The 18,676-nt window shown below is 42.4% G+C and overlaps 1 protein-coding gene across 4 annotated transcripts in view; it reads right to left on the minus strand.

Moving 5' to 3' along the window:
• LRBA (LPS responsive beige-like anchor protein) overlaps positions 1 to 18,676 on the minus strand; it is a 559,255-nt gene that overhangs the window by 63,625 nt on the left and 476,954 nt on the right. For all 4 annotated transcript variants that reach the window (XM_073341330.1, XM_073341331.1, XM_073341329.1 and 1 more), the window contains one exon: positions 13,752 to 13,919. In XM_073341330.1, the coding sequence (XP_073197431.1) occupies positions 13,752 to 13,919 (168 nt within the window). The remainder of the gene's footprint in view (positions 1 to 13,751; positions 13,920 to 18,676) is intronic.

Raw genomic sequence — 18,676 nt, forward strand, 5'->3', positions numbered from 1 at the left:
CAGATCACCGCAGCAGTTATGAGCATTGTAAACATCTCGCGCGTTATCCTGCAGTATGTGCAGAACCTGCAAAAGCAGGCGAGGAGGCGACGGCAGCGCGGTGACGAGAGTGATGAGGACATGGACACAGACTTCGCTCAAAGCACGGGCCCTGGCAATTTGGACATCCTGGTGGCAATGGGGCATGCTCATGCCATGGAACGCCACTTCTGGGCCCGGGAAACAAGCACAGACTGGTGGGACCGCATAGTGTTGCTAGTCTGGGATGATTCCCAGTGGCTGCTAAACTTTCGCCTGCGTAAGGGCACTTTCATAGAAGTTTGTGACTTGTTTCCCTTGCCCTGAAGAGCAAGAATACCAAGATGAGAGCAGCCCCCACAGTTCAGAAGCGAGTGGCGATAGCCCTCTGGAAGCTTGCAATGCCAGACAGCTACTGGTCAGTTGGGAATCAATTTGGAGTGGACAGATCTACTGTGGGGGCTGCTGTGATCCAAGTAGCCAATGCGATCACTGAGCTGCTACTATCAAGGGTAGTAACTCCGGGAAATGTGCAGGTTATAGTGGATGGCTTTGCTGCAATGAGATTCCCTAACTGTGGTGGGGCGACAGGTATATGCGTTCCTCTATCTTGGGACTGGAGCACCAACGCAGCCGGTACATAAACCAAAAGGGGTACTTTTCAATAGTGCTGCAAGCACTGGTGGATCACAAGGGATGTTTCACCAACATCAATGTGGGATGGCTGGGAAAGGTACACGACATTCGCATCTTCAGGAACTCTGGTCTGTCTGAATGGCTGCAGCAAGAGGTTTACTTTCCAGACCAGAAAATAACTGTTGAGGATGTTGAAATGCCTATAGTTATCCTTGGGGACCCAGACTACCCCTTAATGCCATGGCTCATGAAGCCACACACAGGCACCCTGGACAGTAGTAAGGAACAGTTCAACTGTAGGCCAAGCAAGTGCAGAATGGTGGTAGAATCTGCCTTTGGACATTTAAAAGTGCGCTGGTGCAGTTTACTGACTCATTTAGACCTCAGCGAAACCAATATTCCCATTGTTATTGCTGCTTGCTGTGTGCTCCACAATATCTGTGAGAATAAGGGGGAGATGTTTATGGTGGGGTGGGAGGTTGACACAAATCTCCTGGCCACTGATTACATGCAGTCAGACACCAGGACAATTAGAAGAGCACAGCAGGGTGCGCTGCACATCAGAGAAGTTTTGAAAACCAGTTTCATGACTAGCCAGGCTATGATGTGACAGTTCTGTTTGTTTCTCCTTGATGAAAACCTGCCCCCTTGGTTGATTCTACTTCCCGGTAAGCCAACCACCCTCCCGCCTTTGATCACTGCTTGCAGAGGCAATAAAGTCATTGTTGTTTCAAAATCATGCATTCTTTATTAATTCAAACACACAAATAGGGGGATAACTGCCAAGGTAGCCTGGGAGCGGGAGGAGGGAAGCATGGGGTGGGATGGTGAATGAGGGGAGGAGGGAAGGACAAGGCCACACTGCACTTCAAAACGTACTGAATACCAGCCTTCTGTTGCTTGGGTAGTCCTCTGGGGTGAAATGGTTGGGTGCCCAGAGCCCCCACCCCCATGTTCTTGGGCATCTGGGTGAAGAGGCTATGGAACTTGGGGAGGAGGGCAGGTGGTTACACAGGAGCTGCAGTGGCAGTCTGCTCCTGCTGCCTTTCCTGCACCTCAACCATACGCCAGAGCATATCAGTTTGATCCCCCAGTAGCCTCAGCATTGCATCCTGCCTCCTCTCATCACGCTGCCGTCACCTCTCCTCTTGTTCATCCCTCCTGTCCTCGCGCTCATTTTCTGCTTTCCTGGATTCTGACATTATTTGCCTCCACGCATTCTGCTGAGCTCTTTCAGTGTGGGAGGACTGCATGAACTCAGAGAACATTTAATAGCGAGTGAATTTTTTTTGCCTTATCATCTGCGCTAGCCTCTCGGACAGAGATGATAGGGGGAGTGTTGAAACATTTACAGCTGCAGGAGGGAAAAAAGGGAGAGTAGTATTTAAAAAGAGACATTTTAGAGAACAATGGGTAGACTCTTTCACGGTGAACCAAGTTGTTATTACATTGCACATGTGCTTTCGGTACAAGGTCGCATTTTGCCTGTTATATTGAGGGCCTGCCGGTTCGGTGTGCGAGATCACACATGCAGGGCCGAGCAACAGAATTTGGCTTGCAGGCAGCCATGGTAAGCCACAGTCTTTCGGCTTCTTTAACCTTCATAACATGTGGGAATGGTTTCAAACAGCAGTGCCCTCCTTTCCCATACCACGCACCCGTTGGGTTGGCCATTTAAAAGGAGGGGTTGTTCTGGCTGCGAATGCATCCCAAGTCTTCAGGGCAAATTAATCATTAAACAAGATTGCTTTTAAAGCATGTATTATATTTACAAAGGTACACTCACCAGAGGTGCCTTCTCCGGCTTCATGGTCCGGGAGCCTGCCTTGGGAGGGTTGGGTGGGTATTGGCTCCAGGATGATAAACAGTTCCTCGCTGTCGGGGAGAATGGTTTCTCTGCTTGCCTGCTGTGCGCTATTCTCCTCCTCCTCATCTTCCTTGTCCCCAAAATTCTCATGCCTATTGCATGAGACTCCCCCCTTGCATGTGTCCATGGACGGGGTGGGGGAGTAGGAGGAACCCCCACTAGAATTGCATTCAGCTCATCATAGAAGCGGCATGTCTGGGGCTCTGACCCAGAGTGGCCATTTGCCTCCTTAGTTTTTTGGTAGGCTTGCCTGAGCTCCTTAACTTTCACACAGCACTGCTGCGGGTCCCTGTTGTAGCCTCTATCCATCATGCCCTTGGAGATTTTTGCAAATATTTTGGCATTTCGTCTTTTGGAATGGAGTTCTGATAGCATGGCTTCATCTCCCGATACAGCTATCAGATCCAATACCTCCCATTCGGTCCATGCTGGAGCTCTTTTGCGATTCTGGGACTGCATGGTCACCTGTGCTGATGAGCTCGCCACGTTGGCCAAACAGGAAATGAAATTCAAAAGTTCTTGGGGCTTTTCCTGTGTACCTGGCTAGTGCATCTGAGTTGAAAGTGCTGCCCAGACTGGTCACAATGGAGCACTCTGGGATAGCTCCCGGAGGCTCCCGGAGGCCATCGAATTGCGTCCACACTACCCCAAATTCGACCCAGCTATGTCTATTTCAGAGTTAATCCCCTGGTCAGGGAGGTGCATAGAAATCGATTTTATTAGCCCTTTATGTCGACAAAAATGGCTTTGTCATGTGGATGGGCACAGGATTAAATCAATCTAACACTGCTAATTTCAACCTAAACTTGTAGTGTAGACCAGGGCTTAGTTATGCATAGAATAGGACTTTTAACCAAAAACCCTGAGTGTGGCTTATATGTAGATTCACCCTCTGTTAGATCTCCTCAGAGATGAAGGATAATTTTACTTCTCTCCCTGGGATGAACTGTAGTGGAATATCCCTGATACAGTCTAAGATCCAAAATAGCTTAAATAAAACAATGTGTATTCAAAAACCAAGAGGAGATTAAATTAAATCAAAAAGAAACAATACCAATACACGAGAACTAAAACTCCCTAGCCCGTATGTGCAGGAACTAGGGGTGCAAGAGTGTTGCAGCACCACCTGTCTCCCAGCTGCTGGCCCTGCACCCGGGACTTTGCTCCTGACCTCAGCTCAGGAGGGGGCGGAGTGGATAGGGGTAAGGAGGCTGGCTTTTAGCACCCCCACTATTAAAAATGTTCCAACTCTGCTGCCTAGCCTTGTCCAAATGGGCCCAAACCCCTGAAGCTTCAGAAGATGCATCAAAAACAATTATGCCCATATTTCTCTAGTTCAGTGTCTGCAAGCTGCTAGCTCTCTCATCCTTCTCTCCATAATACACTATCACATCATTATCCCTTCTTGTTAAGCCCTTGGGGGTTTTGAAGTAAAAGTGTGACCTAGCATTATCATATTAGTCAGAGTCCTACATTGTATTTGTACAGTTATTATTAATGTTTATATTAGTGCTCTAACTTGGGAAGGGAAAGGAAGCAATCTTTGTTATTTCCCCTCTCTAATAACTGCTGTATCATATTTAATAAAAGCCCCTTTGATCTTGCATCATTCTCCAATAATATATTACCTATGTTGGATAGATGGGGTTTGTTTGAATGTTAATAGTCCAACTCCACAACTTTTGGGGTGTTTTTAGCTGATTTCCCACCCCCAGAAATATCAGATGTAATAACACTATTTCAGCCACACTCTTAAAGGTGACTTAGAGTATGTCGACACTGCAATTAGATACCTGTGACTAGCCCATGCCACCTATCCTGGGGTTGGGGGAAGGGACTGTTTAACTGCCATGTAGACATTTGGACTCAGGCCACAGCCTCAGCTCTGGAACCATTCCATCTTGCAGGGTCCTAGAGCCCAAGTCTGAATGTCTACACTGCAATTAAACAGATTCTTAGCTTGGGTCAGCTGGCACGGGCCAACCGCAGGTTTTTAAGTACAGTGTAAACATACCCTCTGAGGTAATATTTCATGATCATCTCATACTCCTTGGTACAAATCAGCAAATATCGAAACTCCACTGATCAGTTGCCTGCTTGCAAGGACTCAATCACTTATAATTTTTCATTCTTGTACAAACATTATAGGCACAGAATAGCACTTGTGATAGGAAGCAAGGAAACAGTGCAGAAAACTCACCAAATCGGTGGAAGGAGCCTAGCTGCACCACTGCAGCAAACTGCTTCTTGCATCCAGTGACTAAGGAAGCCCTTTCTCAACAGATATATGGATCTGGGGCTCCACAGATCTATACGAGGTTCTCAAGACAGGGCCAACAACTGGCACTAAATGCAACATACCCCCACTAGCAGATTATAGATTTCCCAGTGCAGATCTATCTGCTAGTTGGTGGTTACTGCTAGTTGACTCAGCAGTAATTTCCCTGTGCACTTGTGTCCTCTCTGAGAGAGATGTGCAAACACAAGGATTAGTCCATGGCACTGTTGGTACAAAGAGTTAGGTGAGTGGAGCATTGTCCCTTAGAAGGACAGGGTAAGGTGTGCAATGATATGCCAGTAGATTCATTTGGTTTTCCTGGCTGTGGCCCCTTTTCCCCCTGCACTGGCTCAAATTCTCCCTTTTCCAACCCCAACCAGAGATTTGCCTTGAAATTATGCATGTTTTTCATTCCCTTGGATTTATCTGCCAGAAGGTAACATGTGGCCCATGGTTTGCATTTTAGTTTAAAAAATTTCTTTTACAGCAGTCAGAGCCTTTCAAAATACTTCACTTCCCTTATTCCCATAGGAAGAAAGAATGGCAGGAAAAATTGTTCACAGCAGTATGAAGAGATGTAAAGTTCTACATTTTTAATTGTAAACAAGAATGTTAAAATATGGTTTTAATCAGGTAGGTTTTCCTCCTAGACCAATGCTTCGTTCTCGTAATATATGTAACCTGACTGGCTGTAAAAATAATGGTGTCAGTTGGAGCAGCTTAGGAGTTCTAAGGAAATTTTGTATTAACCTAAACTCCTCTCCTCCTCAGTTCCTCCCACTATTATTGTGTGTGTGGCCTCCTGATGAGCCAGGTCACCAATACACAGACTGCATAGAAGTGAGGATACACCATAAGGCTTACATTTTAGTTACTGATGAGGCATAGATGTTGGTATGTATATTCTGACACAATATATCTAGAGATATTTCCATGGTTTAAATAAACATCTACTATTTCCATGAGATCATTAACTCTTAGTAAGTTGTACGTTTCTGAGTACGCATAAGCTTCTAGTTCTTTTAAGTCTGTAACCTAAAATACCTTTCCTACCTACATTTGTCATGATTTAAAGTTCAATATCTTGAACCCCTTCAAAACTACAAGGGAGTACTATGCCCACCAGGAAGCTGGGAATCTCCCTGCTGTAACGGTTTCAAACTCTTGATTCTAGATCTGTAATGAAAAATTGGATTACATTTATGGCATTTTTTATATTTACAAAATCCACTAATGGTCCAGATTGGATGTCTGTCCATCTTGGTCATCTGGCTGTGGCAACTTTGGGGAAAAAAGTTTCTTAGGCAAGATGATTAAAGGGAAAAAAACCAACAGCTGACTGAAGAAGCTCAGAGGTTGGGCATGTTATGTAAGTGCTCGGGGAGATATATTACTTGGCAGGCAGAAGGTGTGGTTGTCAAAGATACATGATAAATTCATTTAACACATGATATAGAATGATTATGCACATAGATACACACACTATCTGATTTCTCATTACTTTAATATTCATTCATGAGTAGACAGAATAACTTACCATCAGCAATGACACTAGACTTCACTTTGCACGTCTACTGATAACACATACCACAAACAATCAACCTTGACCTATTTTTTATTATAAAATACACACCTATATATAATATAGTGTAATACAGAGATTATATATTACACTAAATAAATATATATCAGAAGGAATATCTTGTCCTCAGCTGAAAAATATGAAAGGAAAATGCTGCAGTGGAGGAAACCTCAAATAGCAATGAAGCTTGGAACAAATGCTGCTAGATAATACTTGCTTTGCACTGTCCCCTAGATAAAAAGTCTCAGAAGTCTCTTCATCAATGTGGTTCTGATCAAATTTTCCTCTTTTCCTCCCTTTTGTTTTTTTACCACTCAGTTCTATATTGCAGACAGTATGGAGTAACTCAAAAACAAGAGGAGTGGGCTCAGGAAAATGAGAACAGATAAGAATAGTACAAATTCAACAGAGTTAATCAAAGAGCAAAATCTTTAGAAAGGTATTAAGTAAAGTGGATGTCACTGTTTAAACTCAGATACGGCCACATTTTTCACTTCTTTACTCCTAAATGATTTTTCCAGGCCACAACGTAAGTGAACATAGATCACAGTTATATTGATAATGCAGCTGTTCTTGAAAAATTAAAAACTCCATAAAAGTTTAATGTGCTGTAGGCTCTTATGCGGATTACTCCTACTTTGGTTATTATTTCCATAATTTAATGTCCTTTTACAGAGAGATTATTTTTATGCTTTCTCTGCCACATGTATTAACCATTCAGGATGTTAGCTTTGTGGGGGGGAAATATCTTGGTAGACAAAAAAACATGGTAAAAAGTTAGATTTATAGCATGTTACATGTACCAAAAATACAAAAACTTACCACAATCTGTATTTTCTTTTTTAATTAAAAAAAAATCCAAAGACCCATTTATATTGAAAGCTATATTGCACAGATTCAGTATAACACAAAACTAGCCACAATAAACACTCAGTAAAAATTCAATACAAATAGTTCCAAGCATTTGTGGTTGTTTTCCACCTCACATTTTAATCTTTCTAGTACTTCAGGTATGATAAACGGTCTTCCGAGGGGGTGTTTCCTAGATAATGTACAGTGAAGATAATACTGTCCATTACCTCACCTAAAAAAATGGTTACTTACCTGAAACTGTTGTTCTTTGAGATGTGATGCAGACATATATTCCATATAGGTGGAAGGTGGGTGCATGCTCAGCTCACCAGAGTCAGAGAATTTTGTTTAGCAGTACCCATAGGTGTGGCACTCATGCCCTGGAGCCACAGCTCCTCCCCTGGCCATATAAATTCAGCACTGCCCTGACCTCCTCAGTTCCTTCACGCAGAACGTCACAAGTACAGACTCTGATGCAGATGAGATGGAGGGAGGATCGTGGAATACACGTCTGCATGCCATCTGGAAGAACAAATTCCTTACCAGAGTTTGCATCTGAACTGGACACAGCCGTAATGGCATGGTGGTTTGTAAAAGTATGCACAGAACAAGTGGCATCACTGCAAATGTCCAATACAGGCATATAACTTAAAAATGCCATTGATGTGGCATAAGCTCTTGTGGAATGAGCTCATACCCATTGTGGAGGCATAGCCCGGACCACTTTGTATGCTGTCATGATACAGGAAGTTGCTCACCTGGAGACTGTCTGTGAAGAGACTGCTTGACCCTTCATTCGGTTTTCATATGAAAGAAACAGACAAGGTGAGGAACGGAAAAGTTTACTTCTATCCAGACAAAAAGCCAATCATTGCCTGACATTAAATGTGTGAAGATGCTGCTTCTCTGGGGTTGAATGCAGCTTAGGGAAGAACACTGGTAGACCTATAACTGTGAAATCACTTCAGACAAGCAGTTAGGGTGTGGCTGCAGGGTTACGTAGTCTTTGGAAAATTGTGCATAAGGAGGCTCTACCTTCCAAGTCTGTGACTCACACATTCTCCTCACAGACATGATCGCCACAACGAAGGCAGTTTTCTAACACAGAAGGGAGAAAGAAGAAGTTGCCAGAGGCTTGAATGGAGGTCCCATAATAGTGGCTAATACACTATTAAAGCCCCTTAAAGGAAACAACTCTTTTACAGGTGGGTGCAGATGAGTGACTCCTTTCAAGAAACTCACTGCCATGGAGTTTGAAAACACTGATTTCCTTTGAATGGGTCAATGAAATGCCAAAATCACCAGCAGGTGGACTCTTACTGAACTAAGTGCAAGATCAGCAGACTGAAGGTGTAACACGTACTCCAAGATGTCCTGGATACAAGCCAGACTCAGTTGAACTCATCATGCTAATAACCATACCAAGAACCGCTTTCATTTGGGTGAACAGACTGCCCTGGTGGAGAAAAAGCATACAGGAATGCCAACTCCCACCTCAGGTGGAAAGCATCGGTCAAGGAATGTGCACACTCCAAAATCAGGATCTGATCAGGCTCTGGCAGTTTTGCATCAGGGAAAACATTACCCCTGTGGCTGGTTCCTTACTTGGGATCCAGAATCACCTGGCAGATCACCTCAGCAGAAATTTCTCTGTGAATCATGAGTGGTCTCTGAAGTGCAGAGTCTTGTGGTCCATTTTTAGAGTTTGGGCCATTCCAACAATCAACCTGTCCGCCGTGAGAGGGAACAAGAAATGGTGGTTGTTTTGCTCCCAGTGGGGTCTCAGTCCAGACTCAAAGGCGCAGCCTGGCATTTTGGAATACCTGTGTCCATGCAGCCATATGGCCTAGCAACCTCAGTCATACTTGGGCTGTGGCTGAGGGTTCAGACTGTCGCTCCAGACATAAGTGATTAATCACCTGGAATCGCTTGGTCAACAGAAACACTCTCAAACTCACAGAATCTATCGAGGTCCCAATTAACTTGCTTCTTTGAGTTGGAACCAATGTTAATTTTGTGCTATTTTTGATGAGACCTAGATGATCAAGTATGCATAGTGTGAAGTGAACATGACGTAGGATTCAGAGTAACAGCCGTGTTAGTCTGTATTCGCAAAAAGAAAAGGAGGACTTGTGGCACCTTAGAGACTAACCAATTTATTAGAGCATAAGCTTTCGTGAGCTACAGCTCACTTCCTCAGATGCATATCGTGGAAACTGCAGCAGGCTTTATATATACACAGAGAATATGAAACAATACCTATTCCCACCCCACTGTCCTGCTGGTAATAGCTTATCACTAATAGCTTATAAGCTATTACCAGCAGGACAGTGGGGTGGGAATAGGTATTGTTTCATATTCTCTGTGTATATATAAAGCCTGCTGCAGTTTCCACGATATGCATCTGAGGAAGTGAGCTGTAGCTCACGAAAGCTTATGCTCTAATAAATTGGTTAGTCTCTAAGGTGCCACAAGTCCTCCTTTTCTCATGACGTAGGACTTTCCCTCTGGACTTGCCCCTCAGTAACCCAGAGTCCAGATATAGAACGATGTGAATTCCCTTCTTTCTGAGGTACGCTGTTACTGAAGAGCAGAAGCTGAGAAGGAGAAGACATGCTGAAAGGCAGTACAACATACTGGTAGTGCTGGCCAGCTATGACAAATGTGAGGAACCTCCTGTGGCTTGGGAGGATTGCTATATGGAAATAAGCATCCTGCAGGTCCAGGGCAGTAAACCAGTCATTGTGATTCAAGGTAGGGAGTTGGCAGGGTAACCTTATGGAATTTCACATAACAGATGTATTTGTTGAAATTGCAGAAGTGGAGGACAGGTCATATAACTCGGGTTTGGGGACCAGGAAATACTGATGCTGCAGAGGAACCTCCTCTTTGGCCTCCAAGCCAGTAGAGACTGAACCTGCTCAAGGAGCAGTGTCTTCTGAGAGAAGTCCCTGAAAAGGGATGTGTTGGGGGGTGGGGTGGGTTTGGGAGGGGAAATGCAGAGGAACTGTATGGCAAGACCTGACCATCAAACAGTAAGTCCTCGGTGATCTGCTGCACATGGGACACAATGCCTGAGTCCTGAAGCCGTAAGGCCTTTCTCATGGTCACAGCCTATGCCATAAATCTGGCTGAGGCATCCACCTCATCCAGAGCTGCCTGCAAGGAAGTCTTGGCCATCACACAGACTTCCCCAATGAATGCCATAAACTCTTAACGCGAGGGTTTTGGCAACTTCTCTGTGAACTTAGACAAGACTGTCCAATTGACAAAGTCATACTTATAGAGCAACACCTGCTGGTTCATGATGTGAATTTGCAGGGAAGAGGAGGTATAAATCTTTCTCCACACCAAGTCCATCCTCTTGGACTCTCTGTTCTTGGGTGTGAATTTACACCTACCCTGCCCAGCCCTGTCATTTGCTGCAGTTACCACCAGCAAGTTGGGGGCCAGGTAGGAGCTGAAACCCTCATACCCTTGCATGGGAATGAAGTACCATTTCTCTGAACACTTCACCATAGGGTACAATGAAGCTGAGGTGTTCCAGATGGCCTTTGCAGGCTCCAACAGAGCTTCATTTATCGGCAGGGCTATTCTTCCTAGAGTTGATGATTGGAGAATATCCAGCAGCTATGTGTATTTTCCTGCAGGAGTTATGCCTGCATACCTAAGGAAGCAGCCATATGCCTCAGAAGGTCCTAATATGCCTTAAAAAGGGGAAAAAAGGATTCCCACATGGTAGAGTTGTCTGAAGAGTATGAGGAGATGGTTTGCTGTGCTAATGATTGGTCCTGGTCTTGCATCACAGGATCCAGTTGGAATAACCCTCAAGGTCCAGAGGGAATGAACTCAGTGGTTGCATGCGGCAAAGATGGTTTGCGAATGGGAGTCACCACCAGGACTGGTGATCTCGTTCTAGAACAGGTCGAGAAGCATCCCAAGGAGGCCACTGGGCATACAGATAAGGCTTTGGTGGCCAAAAGGTACTAGGCCCAGATCCCTTATCCTGACCACAGGACAGATGCCATTCTCGGTACTGATGGTGATCCGAGGGCACTCTCTAGTGTCTAACAAGAAGGGAAAGGACAATCCTGACATGGATCTTGAGAAGTCCAGGAGGTCCTTTTGTGACAATGGGGGAACCAGTCCCGATGAGGCAAACAACTTGGGGCCTCGATGCTGAAGAGAAATGGGAATCAGCACAAGTGGTACCAAATGAGACCTACTTCCACCTGGCACCAGAAGAGGCATTGGCTTGGAGACCGTCAATGCCAGTGCCAACGTCATTAGTACCAGACTCAACACATGCATTGTGGTCGGAATCAGAATTGATGGTACGAGCTGTCACTGTATTTGGTGTGGTACAGGGAGCAGGTGGACAGACATGCTCCATTGTGGGTGCTGCAGGGAGTACTATGCCGGTCAACACTCCTCTTAAAAGATGAGGAAGAGTTTCTCCAAGCCCTGGAATGGTCCCAACTCGTTTTATGGGTCCTTTTCCTCACTGCACCAGAAGATGATGAATAACCAGTCTTCCTCTTAGGGGAAACACCAGAATGCAAGCATAAAACAGCATCACTTGCTGGATCTGTAGGCGACCACCAATCAGACAAGGGCCTCAATGCCGAAGCAGGCCTCACAGCCTGCTCCAGAAGGTGCTGCTTCAACCACAAGTTTCTTGCCATCTGAGTCCTCTTTGTGGATGACTTGTAGATGGAGTACCACTCTTTAAGGTGTCCCTCGCTGAGGCACAACAAGAACCTTTATATGGTGGTCACTGTGGAGAATGTCCCTCCACAACATACAGTGCTTGAACCCAGGTGAGGGCACCACACAGGGCAGCCAACTACTCTAACACTAAAACTAAACCTAAAGTACTACTACTACCATATACAGGATAAGTTCTCAGAAAACTGAGACTGAAAGTGTGAGGTGAAGGCACCACACAGAGCTCCGACTCTAGCCGCCGGCAATGAGAAGAAACTGAGGGGGTCAGGGAGACAATGCTCTTATATGGCTCGGGGAGGGGGACTAAGGCCACAGGGCACGAGTGCCACCCCTATAGGTACTAGGGAAAGTTCCCTGGCTCTGGTGCGCTGGATGCACACACATCTACATGAAATATATGGCTGTATCTACTCAGAGAATAGCTGTTTCAAATGCAGGTGCTAATAAATTTTTTCCACAGGCCAAATGCTCCAGTCTCTACTTTACTAGACCCTAATTTTATACTATATCTTTCCCTAAGATGTCTGGATTTTAGCTCAAAGACACAGCACAGAAAAATCTTTTTATGTTTCCATCAGCTTTCAGACCCATATAAGTCAGCTTCATGATCATCTTAGACAAATTCATGCTGGAGCTCAGACTGTCTGTATGTGCAGCTTGAGGGGCAACAGGGCTACATGGAAGAATATTTACTGATTGAAATGACTACCAGTCTCCACCCTAGTATCTTTTTCAATAAATAGAAAGCAACAAAATAAGTCTACAATTATACAATGAACATCAAACCTCACATTTGTGAAGTGAAAATTTCATAGTTTAAATGTTTCTTCATTTGCTTCTTTATGGCATATATTGAGCCATGCTTTTAAATAAAACTATGTTAACTGAATATTGGTAATAATCTGTTCTCAGTGATAAATATTTTATTTTAAAACATATGATAAACGGTCACATTTATTCTATAATTACAATAATTATAACTATATTTGGTTCTAGTTTACAGCTCTGAATAGAGAAAGCAAAACCTATCATGAACCACTTTATACTTTTTAACAAAAGCCATACTCTTTGTTTCCTGAGAGCCCACAAAGTAATATATGGCAGGAGTTCTAAGGAATATTTTAGAAAATAGCTTTTTCCTAATGGAGCTGTTGTCCCTGGATACAAGACTTCTACTACACTGATATATGTTAGTATCACCAAAGATTTTAAGGATTTAGTATTTTGTCTTTTTCTATCAACAAATTCACTACACTTTAATTTTAATTTGACATCCTGGCAAGGCCAAATACAAATAATGGTGAATATAACTGTACAGTATTCTGTATATATGCAATAGTACATTAAAATATGATAAAAGAAAGTTTTTAAAGTTGCAAAGTTGAACACTCAAAAATTAGGAACAGACAGAATTAAGATTATTCATATTACTTTTTTTTTACGAGTCTCTTGCCTCATTCAGTACCCAGCCAATGAATGGACAGTAGGATGGACAGTACCTGGCAAATTAAACAGTTGTTCAACATTTATTTTTACCTCATCATTCAATGTGTGTGAAACTTAGACAGAGAGAGATTAAGGCCAACATTTGCAGAAATGTCCACTAATTTTGTATGCCTCAGTGACAGAGTCATCAGACTGGGTTCCCCACTGGCCTGTGCCAACCAAAGTCACAAAGCTAGAGCGATGAAGATTTATTGCTGCACTTAGGCAGAACAGAATCCATTACATTCTGAGTATGACAGTGTTTAACAAAGGTTTTCCCTTTCCATATTTGAAAGCAAGCTTACCTCTCTCAATACAGGATCAGTTATTGAACTCAGATTGACTGCTCCTTCATAGGTTAAGTAGTAGAATACATTCAGGGATCGGACAGCCTCTGGCCCTTGCTGTTTGTAGCCAAAAATTAGATCGATCCATTGATGAAGCTGGCATGAAACAAACTCACTCTCCAAGGCCTGCAACAAAATGCAAAATATGTTATCCTGACTTCTGCTATTATTCTTTCTTAAGAAACTTGAATATTCATAAATAGGACATGAAATTATCTTTAGTAGTTCCCCTGCACCAATGCTACTAATATTTTAGAAAGCTGTACAAAAATTTCTAACACTTACAAAAGCATACTAAGGTGGAAAGGACCAGCCATGTAGACCACCTGCCCCACCCCTCAAAGTCCAGATGGGAGAATTGCTCCTCATCCTGTCAATGAAGAGGGCAGGGATAAGACAAACAGTCAGAATGCTCCTGCCCCTCTTTCTGTGGGATGGGGAGGGTGAAAGGATGGTATCTTAGACCAGTTATGACATGTGGACAGAGGGCTGAAAGATTTGGGGAAATTAAAGTAACTGGGGGTGATCAGGTGAAATGCAACTAAGAAGTTCTGTATACCATACATGTTGCATATATGTTAGTTTGCTATTACTTTTGTCTATATATTTATGCTTGTCCAATTTCTGATTGTAATTTTAGGGTATGTTTATGCTGCAATAAAACCTGTGGTTGGCTTGTGTCAGCTGGCTTGGGCTGGGAGGCTATAAAATTGCACTGTAGACATTTGGGATTGGGTTGGAGCTCAAGCTCTGAGAACATCACATCTTGCAGGGTTGCAGAGCCTGGAGCTTCAGCCCAAGCCCAAACGTCTCCACCACAGTTTTACAGCCCTGTAGCCAGAGCCCTGTGAGCTCAAGTCAGCTGGCACAAGCCAGCAACAGGTGTTTAACTGCAGTGTAGCAATACCCTTACTGAAACAGGGGCTGTCTTTTACTATGTGTTTGTATGGTACCAGGTACAACCGGTACCAAATTTTGACTGAGGCCTCCAGGAGCTATAGTAAGACAAATAATAAACAAATTAATAACAACATATTCTTCCATATAACCCAGTTCATATTTAACATACTACTCTAGAACCATATGTTCCCTAAGGCATCAGTTATCAAGTTAAGTTAGAAAACCAAGGACAGCAATTCAGATAACTCTACAAACTAGAAATTTAAAAAAATGTTCAAATGAATTTCCTCTTCTCAAGTTGTTACATGCAGAAGATACTTTGCCAAAATAGTAAGAAAAATGTTAAAAGATTAAGAAAAAATGCATATTACCTATTACATACACAAATGAAATAAACATATCTGATTAAAACACAGCTTAAAGAAACCTGCCATTGGGACAGCATCGAGACACTTGATTGCCTGTGATTGTTCAGATACGCAGGTAACTGCATGTGATTGGCTTGCAGGTCCCAGTTTTGAAGTAAGGGGAGGTAAATCTGCTGGTGATTTCACCTCAGGACATGTGCCAAGAGATTTTCCCATGAGTGCATGGAGAGTAGGTAAGCAGCAACTTCTAAGAAGCTAAGGAAGGTCCATTCACATAGTGGTACTAGCAGAATATCATCAGACTTCTTTGTTTACTGAATGGATTTTGGGACCATTTCACAATTTCTTATGCTGATCAGAAGATTTATTTGTAACAGACTTAACCAGTGTGTTGCATATTTATGGCTGGGAACCTGTACTCCATGGTCTCCATGCCTCAAGTTTATCACAAAAAGCTCCAACAGAAGTGCAAGACTGGTCATATTAGCATCTCCCTCCCATTTCTGCCTCTGGGTAATCTCCACCTGTTCTCCCTTAGTCTCATACCCAATAAATTCCCTGGTGAATATATAATTATTCACCCCACGACTAGCATTTCTCAGTTAGAATTCAATTAATTTGTAAGATTTCTTCATGCACTACTCATCTTTCAAACACACAGGCAAGCCAGATCTCCTTAACATGGAGGCAGGACAAAAGCTGAAAAACCTACTGCAGTTGCTGCCAGTGAACCAACATGCCTTCAAGATATTTGGCTTCTCATTCAAAGGCCAATATTACTCAAAGTAATATCAAAATATTACTTTTTGTCATGTGGAATTTTTGGAGCATTCAGTTTTTTCCTCAAATGGGCAAAGGGCTCACAACAATTCTCTCTCTGTTTCAGATGGAGTGGTTTCAGAAGCTAGCCAGTGGCTGAGAGAGAGAGCCAATCTGATGCCAGAATATTCCCATGGCAATTTGGCAAGAAAGATTTGGTGACTAAGCTGGTTTGTTGCGCCAAGTATTCTGCATAGTTATAGGGAAAGTTTCAATACATTTCTGCATTTCACCTAGACAGAGAGAGAGTTTATCCATTGCCTGTCCCATACCACTGGTATACATTGAGCTGTTCATTTTGGTCTCTAGGTCAGTGCTATTCAAAGTGGTGGTCCGCGGACTGGTGCCGGTCTGTGCGCACACTGGAAAAAAAAACTTGCCAGTCCCCCACATCAGACAGCTTGAGAAGCACTGCTCTAGGTGACAAAATTTGTTCACGCCATCACTGACTTTCACTTGGTGGACACATAATTCTGTGCCCAAAGGACTCCACCATCCAAACCATCTGATGGTTACCTGGTGCAGGCCACACAAAGGCCCTAAATATGTTCAAAAGAGCAAGCTGCTTAATTATCACTGTAGCATCATGTGGATACAAAGGGATATGTAGCAGCTCTCAACTCGCAGCAAGTGGGATGTAGGCAGATAGGTCTGTGTCTCCTGCAGAGAGAAACTTTCTCTTGAGGGATGGAGGCTAGCCTATAAGGGTTGGGTGCAGGCATTTCTCTAAGGGAGATCAAATATGGTACCAATAGCAAGCACCAGCTAGATGGCTGCTGTTTCTGCTCTAGGACTATATAAGATCATAAACTGGGTGGGTGGGTCTCCCTGGAAGGTTTAGCAGATTTGGGTATAAGAAAACTATGAACCCCACCTTCCACCCTCTCTTCACAGCTACCAGGACTTCCAGCTTCTAATCCAGTTAAGTTTAGTAGTAGTACAGTTCAATACTTAAAAATAATGATTTTTTTTTGGTTTCTATAAAAAGACAGTGTGCCATTAAAATGTGGACCTTTACTGCTCCTAGTAGTTAAGTTTATCATCATATTCCCTATTCTAAATTTAGGGAATACTGAAATATCATGATACAGTAAAACATTGCAGTGCAGCAAACACCAAGATTTTATCATTGCCCACTGAACACATTCACTTTGGATATACACATACAGAACCATTTTCTGCAGTATGCTGGAAGATTAAAACACTGTTCTGAAAATACGTGGCTAATTCACAAGCCAATATACAGAAAATACACAATTAAATTAACAAAAATGAATCCCTGACCAAGCGAATTAGGTTCAATACATATTCAAAGGTATTACCTAGCATGAATCTACTGTATTTCTAAATATTTAATACAACTACTTTAAATTACTGGCAGGATTTGCTTTATCAATCTCGTGTAGAATTCAATTCAGTTTTATTTTTAATAAGTACAGATAAAACAATACAGAGAAGTACAATATTATTCTATGTGACCTACAGAAACTAAGAGCATTTTTCTTTTAAAGGAAATTCCTAATTTTGAACAGCAGAAGTTAAAATTAATCTGAAAACCTACGAAACTGCTCTGGCTTTTGTACACAAAATGATGGGTTTGTTTCATTAACCGATGTCTGAAAACAACATTTAAATTGACACATAAAAACAGCCATTGTCTTAATTTGTGTGTTGTACTCCACACAAAAGCCCTAAATATGTTCAAATTAGAGCAAGCTGCTTGATTGTCACTGCAGTCTCATGTCACATTAATGCATGACAAACATTAAACCATACACTTAAATGGCAATTTATATCATTTAAATGTTTACTGCCAGACCAGCTCATCACTCATTTAAATGCGACTTTCTGGCAGCTAATTTCAGTTAATTTTCCTCGATTCACTTAATTAGAACTTTCAATCAAGAAAAGACTGTACATATCTTCCAGTTCTCTTTTTTCTAATTTGAATTCTCAGCTATTGATGTGCTGAAAATACCCTCTAAAATGGATAATCAGATAGTATGTCATGTCCTACCCCCCTCGCCCCCCAAAATGACCACATGGAAAAAACCTTACAATATATATGCTTTGACAAAAGTTATTTATGTAAAAGTAGTTTTAGTTCTCACACACACTCTCCACAATTAAAACTATAAAAAACAGCAACCAAGCAAATTAAAAATTAATGACTTCAAAATTGTTTAATAAGATAAAAATAGTCAGGAGTCTCATGAGTGACCATAGAGCAACAACATGAGGCTATAAAATTCTACAAGGCTCAGCAAATGACAATGATGTGAATTAATTTTCTTGTTATCTTGCCAAAACCTTTTAACATTAGAACATATTTAGTTTCTCTTTTTATCTATTTCATCTTACATAATTTTTGTTTTAAGGGCAAATGATTTTATATGTTCACTATGAAAACTGTGTTTCACTATTTCTGATGAGCAAAAATTCCTAACAGGAATGCAAAGTGAAACATACTATAATGGCCATATTACACCCATAAAACACATGGACATGGATAACTACTGTAATATTGTTCTGCAATCTCTTCAAGTAACCAAACATATAAATCTAAAAAGAAAAGGAGTACTTGTGGCACCTTAGAGACTAACCAATTTATTTGAGCATAAGCTTTTGTGAGCTACAGCTCACTTCACTTCATAGCTCACAAAAGCTTATGCTCAAATGAAGTGAGCTGTAGCTCACGAAAGCTTATGCTCAAATAAATTGGTTAGTCTCTAAGGTGCCACAAGTACTCCTTTTCTTTTTGCGAATACAGACTAACACGGCTGTTATTCTGAAACC

The sequence above is a fragment of the Lepidochelys kempii genome, chromosome 4, assembly GCF_965140265.1.
Source record: "Lepidochelys kempii isolate rLepKem1 chromosome 4, rLepKem1.hap2, whole genome shotgun sequence".
Lineage (NCBI taxonomy): Eukaryota > Metazoa > Chordata > Testudines > Cheloniidae > Lepidochelys > Lepidochelys kempii.